A 13,893-nucleotide genomic window follows, 5' to 3' on the forward strand; every position below is an offset into this window, starting at 1 on the left:
GGTCAAGGTCTAATTTCAAGGTCAAATTTCGAGGTCAAGGTCAAAGTTCAAGGTCAAAGTTCAAGGTCAAGGACAAAGGTCAAGGTCAATGTTCAATGTCAACAGTTGAGGACAAAAGTATGGTGACCAGATAATTATACTACATGTTATCGGCACACTCTAGCAGACGAAAACAAGATGGTGGTCTCCAGCGGATGAAGACAAGATGGCGGACATGTCGTCATACCAGCTGACGATATATATGTTTTGAAAAAAAGTGCTAGGAGTCAGTCTGCCTGCATCCACCATTGAGGAAGGAGCCTGTCGCCATTTTTAGTTTTTTTTGGACTCACCGGGTTTGAACCGAGGACGGTGATCGATATAATCAATCAGAATTCGAATAAGTAAATTTTTTGATGAATTTTGGAATTTTTTTCATTAAAATCGGATAATAATTAAAGATTTTCAAGATGGCGTCCAAATTTCAAGATGGCGGCCGTAACAAAAATTGCAACGGTGACGTCATCATCCAATATGGCGGAAAACACATCACCGGAATTTTCTAGAACACAATGACGTCATCCAAAATGGCGGATCCAAGATGGCGGATCCAAAATGGCCGCCGTGATCTACTTGTCCCGTTACGTTATGTCCCGTTACGATATGTCCCGTTGCGCTGTGTCCCGTTACGCTTATCCAAGATGGTCGCCGTGATGTCACAATCCAAGATGGCGGACACCGGCACCGGCACCACAGCCTGAAGCCTGTCCTCGGAAATACTATCCTATTCTACTGTTATATCTGCATCCTGTTTTCTTTTTTCACATATTTTTTTTTCCAATTCACGAAACTGTTTTATGCATAGACTTCGAATGTTTTCTCATAGCCTTTGTTTTTCTTCCTTTTCGCAAATATTAGTTCTTACACAGCTTGCATCTAGCTCGTTCAGCATCGGAAAGTGTATAATAACTCCATATTTAACTAAAATTCGATTTACAAATCATTGATCACACTGTAAATTCAAAATTCATTTGCTCCTGTTTTCGATATGTCATTAAATAAAAAATAAAAAAACGATTGGCTTATTCCGGATCAGTTCGACAGATCCCGGGACAAAATACCACCGATGACAAATGAGTGGTGGCTTGCAGTGCTGTCACGACTTAGAAACACACAACTTAGAAACATAACTTAGAAACACAAGATATAATCTTCTAAGTTATGCATGTTCTACGTTATGACTTTCTACGTTACGACGTTTCTAAGTTGTGTGGTTATGCGTTGCGTGTTTCTAAGTCATGACAGTTGAAAGTTGTGTGTTTCTAAGTTATGACTTTCTACGTTACGACGGTTTTAAGTTGTGTGGTTATGCGTTGCGTGTTTCTAAGTTACGTGTTTATAAGTTACGACAGTCCTAAGTTGTGATAGTTCTAAGTTGTGACTTTCTACGTTACGACGTTTCTAAGTTGTGTGGTTCTGCATTGCGTGTTTCTAAGTTATGAACGTTCTAACTTATGACAGTTCTAAGTTACGTGGATTTTTCGAGGTTTCTAAGTTATGGCTGTTTTAAGTTATGTGTGGTTCCCTGGCGGCTTCACCGGTAGTTCCGGCGGGCGACACTAGGCGCGCGGCAGTCGTACCAACCCAGGGTTGGAAAACTGAATATTCGCACCGGCATTCGTGTTCACGGGCGACTTACAACTGATATTCGTTACACCAACACTCAGAGACTTTGTGGCGGGAACACACTTGAATGCCTTGTTGCTCGTCTGTTACTGAATATGGCTGACCTTGCGGGATCGAGGGCTGTGCAGAGGAGATGTTGGACAGCGAGAACAATCGAAACAGGAGAGGTTGGTGGAAAGGTGAAGTGTGCTTTTTGTGGAGGGGCTCGTTTCGGCTGTAATTTACTTTCGAACGAAGCGTTTGACCCTAAGTCTCGTTGAAGAATTGATTCAGCTGTTAGGCAGAAAAATAAAGAAACAAGGAAAAAAATTATATATATATATATAAATAATTACAGCTTCTCTGAGAATGGCGATGGCACTGCGTTATCTGGCCGGTGGAGAATCGTTCAGCAGCCTAATGCAGATGTCGAAGATATCTGTATCACACATGGTCTGTGAAGTGTATGAAGGGATTCGTGAAGGTATTTTAAAATTATTCATAAACTGATTATAGATAACAAATATTTATATTAATGAATTAACATATGTATATAAAAAGGAATTAAAAGAAAATTGACATTTAATCATGCCATCAGAAATATATAACTAAACAGTTTGAAAGAGCGTACAAGCTCTTTAAGAATAATAACAGTCACAGAGTGCCTGGATGGATACAGACACCAGGCACAGGCAGACAGGCAGACAGGCAGGCAGACAGGCAGGCAGGCAGGCAGGCAGGCAGACAGGCAGGCAGGCAGGCAGGCAGGCAGGCAGGCAGGCAGACAGGCAGACAGGCAGGCAGGCAGGCAGGCAGACAGGCAGGCAGGCAGACAGGCAGGCAGACAAGCAGACAGGCAGGCAGACAGGCAGGCAGACAGGCAGGCAGACAGGCAGGCAGACAGGCAGGCAGGCAGACAGGCAGGCAGACAGGCAGGCAGGCAGGCAGACAGGCAGGCAGGCAGGCAGGCAGACAGGCAGACAGGCAGGCAGACAGGCAGACAGGCAGGCAGACAGGCAGACAGGCAGGCAGGCAGACAGGCAGGCAGGCAGGCAGGCAGGCAGGCAGGCAGACAGGCAGGCAGGCAGGCAGGCAGGCAGGCAGGCAGGCAGGTAGGCAGACAGGCAGGCAGGCAGGCAGGCAGGCAGGCAGGCAGGTAGGCAGGCAGGCAGGCAGGCAGGCAGACAGGCAGGCAGGCAGGCAGGCAGACAGGCAGGCAGGCAGACAGGCAGGCAGGCAGGCAGACAGGCAGGCAGGCAGGCAGGCAGGCAGGCAGACAGGCAGGCAGACAGGCAGGCAGGCAGACAGGCAGGCAGACAGACAGGCAAACAGGCAGGCAGGCAGGCAGGCAGGCAGGCAGACAGGCAGGCAGGCAGGCAGGCAGGCAGGCAGGCAGACAGGCAGGCAGGCAGGCAGACAGGCAGGCAGGCAGGTATACAGGCAGGCAGGCAGGCAGGCAGGCAGACAGGCAGACAGGCAGACAGACAGGCAGGCAGGCAGGCAGACAGGCAGGCAGACAGGCAGGCAGGCAGGCAGGCAGGCAGGCAGGCAGACAGGCAGGCAGGCAGGCAGGCAGGCAGGCAGACAGGCAGGCAGACAGGCAGGCAGACAGGCAGGCAGGCAGACAGGCAGGCAGGCAGGCAGGCAGGCAGACAGGCAGGCAGACAGGCAGGCAGGCAGACAGGCAGACAGGCAGACAGGCAGGCAGACAGGCAGACAGGCAGACAGACAGACAGGCAGGCAGGCAGGCAGACAGGCAGGCAGGCAGACAGGCAGGCAGACAGGCAGGCAGTCAGGCAGGCAGGCAGGCAGACAGGCAGGCAGACAGGCAGGCAGGCAGGCAGGCAGGCAGGCAGGCAGGCAGACAGGCAGGCAGGCAGACAGGCAGGCAGGCAGGCAGGCAGGCAGGCAGGCAGACAGGCAGGCAGGCAGACAGGCAGGCAGGCAGGCAGACAGGCAGGCAGACAGGCAGGCAGGCAGGCAGGTAGGCAGACAGGTAGGCAGACAGGCAGACAGGCAGGCAGACAGGCAGGCAGGCAGACAGGCAGACAGGCAGGCAGGCAGGCAGGCAGACAGGCAGGCAGGCAGGCAGGCAGACAGGCAGGCAGGCAGGCAGGCAGGCAGGCAGGCAGGCAGGCAGACAGGCAGACAGGCAGGCAGACAGGCAGGCAGGCAGGCAGGCAGGCAGGCAGACAGGCAGGCAGACAGGCAGGCAGGCAGGCAGGCAGGCAGGCAGGCAGGCAGGCAGGCAGGCAGACAGGCAGGCAGACAGGCAGGCAGGCAGACAGGCAGACAGGCAGACAGGCAGGCAGACAGGCAGACAGGCAGACAGACAGGCAGGCAGGCAGGCAGGCAGACAGGCAGGCAGACAGGCAGGCAGGCAGACAGGCAGGCAGGCAGGCAGGCAGGCAGACAGGCAGACAGACAGGCAGGCAGGCAGGCAGGCAGACAGGCAGGCAGACAGGCAGGCAGGCAGGCAGGCAGGCAGACAGGCAGACAGGCAGACAGGCAGGCAGGCAGACAGGCAGGCAGGCAGGCAGGCAGACAGGCAGGCAGGCAGGCAGGCAGGCAGACAGGCAGGCAGGCAGGCAGGCAGGCAGACAGGCAGGCAGGCAGACAGGCAGGCAGGCAGACAGGCAGAAAGGCAGACAGGCAGGCAGGCAGGCAGACAGGCAGGCAGGCAGACAGGCAGGCAGGCAGACAGGCAGACAGGCAGAAAGGCAGACAGGCAGGAGGGTGTAGAGGCTGTGGAGGCTAGAGGCTGACCTGCGAGCTGAGAGCGTGCAGCACCGCCAGGGACCGCCGCTGCAGCCGGCCAGTGGGCAGCAGCTGCATGAGCCAGCCCCACTGCAGCCACGGCTTGAAGGACCGCCACACGATGATGCGCGCCATGCTGCAACACCACGCCTGTTGTCAACCTCTCGGCCTCTACGCCTCTCCGCCGTCTGTTGACCCCACTGTCAGGTATACTGACGACTGGGTCAACTTTTAAAATTATAGTTTACAGATTGAAATTAAATGGTATTTTGTATCTAGTTCTATTTGTGATCAAGCGGGGCAAAGGAACACAGTGGTAAGACACTGAACTCACACTCTGAAGGATCTGGGCTCAGTTCCCAGTCTTGCCCTGCCACCTTGAAACATTGCAAGACCCTGCAAGATACTGCCCTCCCCAGCTTTTCTACATAATTATCAAAGGAATAAGTATTTTGTTTCCTCAGTAGGTACTGCAATATGTCAGCCTTCAAGGTCACAATGACCTAGTTTTTCATACTTGTATTTTATTATTCGAATTATTCTTGTATTTAATTTCAATATTTAATTATTTAATCGAGAAAAGCATTTTAAGTATAGTTTTACTGGTTTTTAATTTGGTTGGATAGGTTATGTATTATGTAAGTGTTAATTTCAATGTTATGCTTCTTTTAATATTTGTTTTAGAATGATACTTGTTCGTGCACGAGTCATGGTGGGCTACTGAAGACAGTGAGTGCTGTGGGAAACAAAGAAAGGCGTGCAACGACACAGTGGCATCGAAATGAGAGAGAATTTATCGCATACTGTGCAAGAACACACACACATATAATGGTATTTTATTGATAGCTACTCTCTACACTCTTTATATTTATGTATTGCATGCCCCATTCTTTTTGTTTCCGATCTTACAAGTAGTTTAATAGCTATCAAAAGTTGCCAAGTATGAATTTTCAGGATAATTTAGAAAAAAGTTAAAAATCTGTAATTCTGTATATGGTTTTATCGTTCATAAGGATTAGAGAAATTATTTTATACTTTTTAGTCCGTTATAAAAACATGGTACATTATTTTTTTTTACTTTATTATTATTTTTGTTTGAACTGCAACCGAACTTACTTCCTCGTTGCCTTGACGAAGTCAGCTTCATTGTTGTCTTGGGCATTGATTGAAATCCCCATAGCGGTTTCTGAAAAATAAAAGCATAAGTTTGACTTGTTAGAATTTTACTGACTATACACTGGATCACAAAGTTACATGGCTTAAAATAAAATAAAAATTAACATTTAATGAGCGCATTTTAGTTTTTTTTTTTTTTTGTAAATTCCTATCTGATTTTCGGAGACAAATTTTTTATATTAAAGACCATTCTGGATGCAGCATGTGTATATTTTAAGCTGTAAATTGTAAATCTACTGTTAAGTACGCTGGAAAGGTTACCATAATTAAAAGAATTGGGTATACAGACCCATGATTATCTTTGCGCACATAACCTGGAAACACTCGCAGCTACTGAACATGTTTCTTCAATGACAGTCGACTACTTATTTTCAACTATACATCAGAGTATAAAACTCTGCACAGACCTTGTTCTGGACCTCAAGTACCGAAGCTACACACTCGCGAGCCATGTATCCACTGGCAGTTCACACTCGAGCAGACCAGTCATTCTCGCTCCATGGGTTAGTGGTTCGAGTGCCGGGTGAGGCTTGGCCTAGCTTTGCATCATCTAAATGCCTCACAAAAGGCAAGAAAACTGTAAATGGTTCTAACTAATGTCAGTATAAATTCATAAAGAAAGAGATTGGTTCGTGCTGATGAAAATTACAAACAAGGCTAACATTTTTAAATATAAAAAAATAAAGGAGAGCAGTTGTTTTCCCCACCAGTTAATATGTGCGAGATAATAGTTCGATTCTCGTGTTGGGCGTGTGTATTCTGTAGTATACATTCACATCCATACACACCTCACAGACCATACTTGACCTGGCACACTGAGACAGAGCGTTTGACTCGCAAAGTGTATATCAAAATTACATTTTACAAACAGTTTAGCAATGCATACGACACAAACGAAAATTTATATATAAAAATATTTGTTTTATTTACAGTTTACAATTACATTGCAATTGGTCATAATATGAAACCAAACATTTTAAATAGCACTTCTTAAATCATTAAAATGTTACATCATAGCAACAAATGAAAAGAGTTCCGCAAAGTCACTGAAATGACAGTGCTCTATAAATTATGCAAAAGAGTAGGAAAATGTATCTGTAATTTTAGGAAGTTAAAAGTATTTAACTTCTTGAATGTTTCCTCAATTATTTATATGTGTGTGTGTGTGTGTGTGATATCTTATAAAGCTAAACGAAGTTGAATATGGCTATCGTTAATCACTACCTATGTAATCATGAACAATAACTACCACACTTACCAGCAATAATGTCGAGTGCACACAGAGATACATATGGATATATGTCGATCTCTTGGCCATCTGCCTTTTCTTTTAATTTCTCAATCATTTTCTTCCCATTGTAATTAAAAACTTCTACGAAATCTTCTAGAATTTTAAAGTGAAAAGTTGGGGTTATAATTCGCCGATGCTTCTTCCATTTTGTTCCTGAAAAAAAAAACGTTAACATTTTATAGAATTATTCTATGTTACATGAAATTCACGTTTAATAAATTTCATTCAAATAGACCTCATTTTTTGATGCATTTAATAAAACGATTACACGTTCTTCTGGACTGTAAAATCACGTAGCGCCAGATGCTAAACATGTTTAGCTGAGAATTTTGCGTTTTTTTCTTTAGGGAAATTTCAACAGATATTCCTTTACACAGGCATTGCACTGATTTTTTTAAAAAAATTTTTTTAAATGTTAAGTTCTAATGTTCTCATCGCTGATGTAAGAACTTTACACGCAAGTGAGGTGTTTGTCGTGCAACCAGCGAGGGAATTTCGTAAAGGCTCGTCGCAAGTCACGTCCATTCATTATCAAACTAACAAATGATGGAACAACTCTCGTATTAGACGTGTCTGTAATGAGCGCAAATGGAACTGAAGTCCCGGTGATGACTTGCACGACGCCCGCCTCAGAGGTCGCAGCTAGCAAGGACCCAACTCCCCGAACACACCCGACACTCCCCGAACACACCCGACACTCCCCGAACACACCCGACACTCCCCGAACACACCCGACACTCCCCGAAGACACCCGACACTCCCCGAACACACCCGACACTCCCCGAACACACCCGACACTCCCCGAACACACCCGACACTCCCCGAACACACCCGACACTCCCTAACACACCCGACACTCCCCGAACACACCCGACACTCCCCGAACACACCCGACACTCCCCGAACACACCCGACACTCCCCGAACACACCCGACACTCCCTAACACACCCGACACTCCCCGAAGACACCCGACACTCCCCGAACACACCCGACGATTTTTTTTTTTTTTTTCCTAACCTAACTAAAACTAAGTGTATTTTGGAGGGGTCCGGGTTAGGGAGGGACCTAGGTGCGTCTCAGGCCGAAGCCTATACGCCTAGTCATGCTGGGATTAGCCATGCAAGGAGAGGGTCGCATGCATCATGTGCTAGGAGGGGATTGGCCAGCCATGGCAGCGATTGGCGCCATGACTAACTCCCCTCACTCTTAAATCTAGACTATAACTAGAGATAGGTTGGGCCCAGGTAAAACCTGCATAGACACAGGGAAAACCCTGGGCACATTCATGCGGGATGCAAATTGGCATGCATTACGTGTAGGAGTTTACAGGAGACAGAGGATGGTCTGGATGAAGTGTTGGACAGAGTAGAAAAGAGTCTACCATGCGGGGGTTGGGCACTTGGACTAGTAGTCCGCTTTGCTTTTTATCCAGGACTGGATTTAGTGACCAGGGACGCAAGCGCCCCTGGTGGTGAGTGGTTGCACTGACCACTCACTCCGCCGCCAGTCAGCACCTAAAAAAACTAAGAAACTAAAACAGAAAAAAGATAAATGACTTACAAACTAGGCATTTCGTTAAGAAATATGCAAACACCCAAATCAGGGATGGACGTGCAGTGCTTAAGATAAAACTAAAATAAGAACTAAAAATATATATTTTTTTTTTTTAATTTTTTTTAATTTTTTTTTATAGATTTTTTATTATTATTTTAGAAATATATATATTTTTGATGGCTATTACTTAGTATCTAGGACTTATTACTAATTTACAAATCTCTAATATCTACTACTATAATACTAGTTAAATATAGAGGAACTGTCGGTGTACCTATAAAGTTACAAGTGAATTAAGTCAAGACCTATTCGCATTCTGGCATTTGTTGCAAGCTTGTAATTCAAAATCCCATGTCTTTCAGAAACACAACCGGCACTGGAGGTGAAGCCTGCCAGGCGGGCCATGCCCATCGGACATAGGGAGTCAGCCCTAACAGCACAGGCAGTGAACTCCCGGGAGCCGAACCTACACCTGCGTGCTTCGGACCATTTTGAATAAGCAAATTATTCGTTAATGTCTATAATTTAAGTTTCAACTCGCGGGAGACTGATTGGCCGATCGCTCAACCAGCCACAGCACACTACGGAGGTCTGTGAGCCAAGATTGAATTTGGCATTTTATATTTTCCATGCAACTCTGGATCTTGTTCGCCCAGTGATGAAATATATGGGTTTCTGCTTATGACACATTTATCATACACTCCCCGAACACACCCGACACTCCCCGAACACACCCGACACTCCCCGAAGACACCCGACACTCCCCGAACACACCCGACACTCCCTAAAACACCCGACACTCCCCGAACACACCCGACACTCCCCGAAGACACCCGACACTCCCCGAACACACCCGACACTAACTAACACACCCGACACTCCCCGAACACACCCGACACTCCCCGAACACACCCGACACTCCCTAACACACCCGACACTCCCCGAACACACCCGACACTCCCCGAACACACCCGACACTCCCCGAACACACCCGACACTCCCCGAACACACCCGACACTCCCCGAACACACCCGACACTCCCTAACACACCCGACACTCCCTAACACACCCGACACTCCCCGAACACACCCGACACTCCCCGAACACACCCGACACTCCCCGAACACACCCGACACTCCCTAACACACCCGACACTCCCCGAACACACCCGACACTCCCCGAACACACCCGACACTCCCCGAACACACCCGACACTCCCCGAACACACCCGACACTCCCTAACACACCCGACACTCCCCGAAGACACCCGATACTCCCCGAACACACCCGACACTCCCCGAACACACCCGACACTCCCCGAACACACCCGACACTCCCCGAACACACCCGACACTCCCCGAACACACCCGACACTCCCCGAACACACCCGACACTCCCTAACACACCCGACACTCCCCGAACACACCCGACACTCCCCGAACACACCCGACACTCCCCGAACACACCCGACACTCCCCGAAGACACCCGACACTCCCCGAACACACCCGACACTCCCCGAACACACCCGACACTCCCCGAACACACCCGACACTCCCCGAACACACCCGACACTCCCCGAACACACCCGACACTCCCCGAACACACCCGACACTCCCCGAACACACCCGACACTCCCCGAACACACCCGACACTCCCCTAACACACCCGACACTCCCCGAACACACCCGACACTCCCCGAACACACCCGACACTCCCCGAAGACACCCGACACTCCCCGAACACACCCGACACTCCCTAACACACCCGACACTCCCCGAACACACCCGACACTCCCCGAACACACCCGACACTCCCTAACACACCCGATTTTTTTTTTTTTTTTTCCTAACCTAACTAAAACTAAGTGTATTTTGGAGGGGTCCGGGTTAGGGAGGGACCTAGGTGCGTCTCAGGCCGAAGCCTATACGCCTAGTCATGCTGGGATTAGCCATGCAAGGAGAGGGTCGCATGCATCATGTGCTAGGAGGGGATTGGCCAGCCATGGCAGCGATTGGCGCCATGACTAACTCCCCTCACTCTTAAATCTAGACTATAACTAGAGATAGGTTGGGCCCAGGTAAAACCTGCATAGACACAGGGAAAACCCTGGGCACATTCATGCGGGATGCAAATTGGCATGCATTACGTGTAGGAGTTTACAGGAGACAGAGGATGGTCTGGATGAAGTGTTGGACAGAGTAGAAAAGAGTCTACCATGCGGGGGTTGGGAACTTGGACTCGTAGTCCGCTTTGCTTTTTATCCAGGACTGGATTTAGTGACCAGGGACGCAAGCGCCCCTGGTGGTGAGTGGTTGCACTGACCACTCACTCCGCCGCCAGTCAGCACCTAAAAAAACTAAGAAACTAAAACAGAAAAAAGATAAATGACTTACAAACTAGGCATTTCGTTACGAAATATGCAAACACCCAACTCAGGGATGGACGTGCAGTGCTTAAGATAAAACTAAAATAAGAACTAAAAATATATATATTTTTTTTAATTTTTTTTTTTTAGATTTTTTATTATTATTTTAGAAATATATATTTTTGATGACTATTTCTTAGTATCTAGGACTTATTACTAATTTACAAATCTCTAATATCTACTACTATACTACTAGTTAAATATAGAGGAACTGTCGGTGTATAAAGTTACAGGTGAATTAAGTCAAGACCTATTCGCATTCTGGCATTGTTGCAAGCTTGTAATTCAAAATCCCATGTCTTTCAGAAACACAACCGGCACTGGAGGTGAAGCCTGCCAGGCGGGCCATGCCCATCGTACATAGGGAGTCAGCCCTAACACAACAGGCAGTGAACTCCCGGGAGCCGAACCTACACCTGCGTGCTTCGGACCATTTTGAATAAGCAAATTATTCGTTAATGTCTATAATTTAAGTTTCAACTCGCGGGAGACTGATTGGCCGATCGCTCAGCCAGCCACAGCACACTACGGAGGTCTGTGAGCCAAGATTGAATTTGGCATTTTATATTTTCCATGCAACTCAAGTTCGAGTTTGAGCTCTCTGTGCATAGCCCTTACGGGGCAATACACAGGCGCATCTGTCGCAATACGAATACTCTTATTCTGAATTCTCTGTAGCTTGATTAAGTGAGATTCCGCTGCTGTTGCCCACACCGGCGCTGCATACGTGATTATTGGTTTTATTAGTGCGTTATAAATTATTATTCCGTTTTTAACAGAGCTACCTAAACGTCTGCTCATGACGGGGTAGAGGGTCATGAGCCTAGTGAAAGCTGTTTTTCTTTTCGCCTCTATGTGATCGCGCCATAGTAGTTTCCTATCCATGTGTACGCCTAAATATTTAACCACATTTTTGTGAGGAATTTGCTCATTGAAAAGTGTTAGTCGTGGTCTATCTTCAAGTGGCGGGAGATGTTTTCGCGTAAAAACTATAGCTTCTGATTTAGTAGGGTTTACCTTAATTCGCCATTTTGTGCACCACTGTTCTATTGAATTTAACGCGGTTTGTAATCTGTCTGCTGCGAGTTCTAGAATACTAGATCTGCTAAACAATACCGTATCGTCCGCGTAGCAGCCAAACTGAACTGATCGGTGTGCGGGCTTAGGCATATCGTGGATATAAATATTGAATAAAACCGGCCCCAAGATGCTGCCTTGTGGGACTCCTGCTTTAATTATTTTTAAATCGGACTGTACTCCTTCTGTCGTGACTCTAAACGATCTATTTTCTAAATACGAGGCCAGTAATTTAATATAACAATCGGGGAAGCCAGTTTTATATAATTTATAAATTAAGCCTTCATGAAGTACTCTATCAAAGGCTTTTTCTATGTCCAAAAACGCTGCGAGATTATAGCTATTCTGATTGAACGCAGTTATTATTTGTTCTGTCATACGGACCAGTTGATGCGTTGTTGAATGCGCGCTGCGAAAACCAAATTGTTCGTCCGGCAGTACGTCATTTTCTTTAATGTGAGTATTTAGTCGCTGTAGAATTATGCATTCAGCTACTTTTGACAATGTACTCAGCAGGCTAATGGGCCTATAATTTTGGGGCAGTGTGTTATCTTTTCCGGATTTATGAAAAACTATCACATTCGCTTCTTTCCACTGCGATGGAAAATACTGTAGTTTAAGTATTCCATTTATTAATTGAGCTAGGTATTCCAAAATTTCATCGGGCAGTTTCTTAAGGACTACTGCCTGAATGCCATCGTTTCCCGGTGCCTTACGTGGTTTCATACGCCTGATAGCCTGTTTAACTTCCTGAGATTGAGTTAAGTAAGGTTTTGAGGTTAAAGGCTGATTAAGTTTAATTGTAAGGTCTCTGTATATTCTGGCATTAAATTGCGGGTCACAGGGTTCGATATTAGGTTGAAAGGCTAATTCAAGGGTATTCGCGAAGGCTTGTGCTTTGTCTGTCGGTGTAAAAGCGAACCCAGTGCGTGTTTGTAGCGGAGGTATTTTATCTATCTTATGAAGGAATCGCTTTGTCATACTCCAGGTGCTACCATCTTGCACCTGTAGCTGAGAGACTTTCGTCTCCCATTGGCTGCTCCTCCATAGAGTTATTTCATCGGTAATTATTTTCTGTAATTCATTAATTCTCGCTTTAATGTCGCGCTGCCTACGTCGAGTATATTCGCGCCTTAATCTATTTTTCTGAGAAATTAAATCCCTAATATACACCGGCAGTTCATCTTGCTTAAATCTAACCACCTTTTCTGGGATGCACGAGTTAATTGCAGTTTGAATTTTAACTGTAAGTTCAGTGACTGCTGATTCTATGTTATCTTTTGTTTTGAAGTTGGCAGCATCGGCTGCAGGCAAATTATCGACTAAATACGTCTGAAAGCCTCTCCAGTCAGCTTTCTTGTAGTCTTTAATTTTTCTCGGAGGACTGATGTCAGTGTCCACGTCATCGAATAGTAGATGTACTGGAAAGTGGTCAGACGACATTTCGTGAAAGACTCTGAGTTCGAATCCCGTTTGAACTCTCTTATTTAATGCAATATCTAAAATATCGGGGTTGTGCCTTAGTACTCCGCTATCGTGAGTGGGCTCTGAGGGAGCATGTACTTGATAATTTTTGTTAGACTCGTGTCTTTGCAGCAGTAGGCCATTGGCTGTATTGCTCCGACAGTTCCAGTCTTTATGTTTGGCATTAATATCGCCGACTGCTAGGAATGTGGGAGCTGAGCCATATAAGATGTCCAGCTCGTTTTCAGTTAGTGACCTGCCCGGTGGTGCATACATCGAAATAAGCACAATTTGTTGTTTATTGACTTTAAAAGTAATTGCCACAGCTTCTAATTTATTAAATTCAGGTAAATGAAATTCACTATGTTGTATACTTCTGTGGATTAGTAGGGCAACCCCTCCACTTCTGGTATCGCGGTCGCGCCTATAAATAGTGTAATTTAAGATAGTTAGACGATCTGTTGGAAGTAAGTGTGTTTCGTTTATCGCCGCGATTCTAATAT

At 46.6% G+C, this 13,893-nt stretch overlaps 1 protein-coding gene across 1 annotated transcript in view; it reads right to left on the reverse strand.

The window, feature by feature from the left end:
• Positions 1–13,893, reverse strand: part of LOC134535419 (cytochrome P450 4C1-like) — a 95,968-nt gene that overhangs the window by 51,839 nt on the left and 30,236 nt on the right. Inside the window, exons 5-7 of the mRNA XM_063374499.1 lie at positions 6,836–7,021; positions 5,518–5,587; positions 4,411–4,537 (exon numbers count right to left, since the gene is read on the reverse strand). Coding sequence (XP_063230569.1) covers positions 4,411–4,537; positions 5,518–5,587; positions 6,836–7,021 — 383 coding nt within the window. The remainder of the gene's footprint in view (positions 1–4,410; positions 4,538–5,517; positions 5,588–6,835; positions 7,022–13,893) is intronic.

This window comes from Bacillus rossius, chromosome 8 (assembly GCF_032445375.1).
Source record: "Bacillus rossius redtenbacheri isolate Brsri chromosome 8, Brsri_v3, whole genome shotgun sequence".
In the NCBI taxonomy this organism is placed as follows: Eukaryota; Metazoa; Arthropoda; class Insecta; order Phasmatodea; family Bacillidae; genus Bacillus; species Bacillus rossius.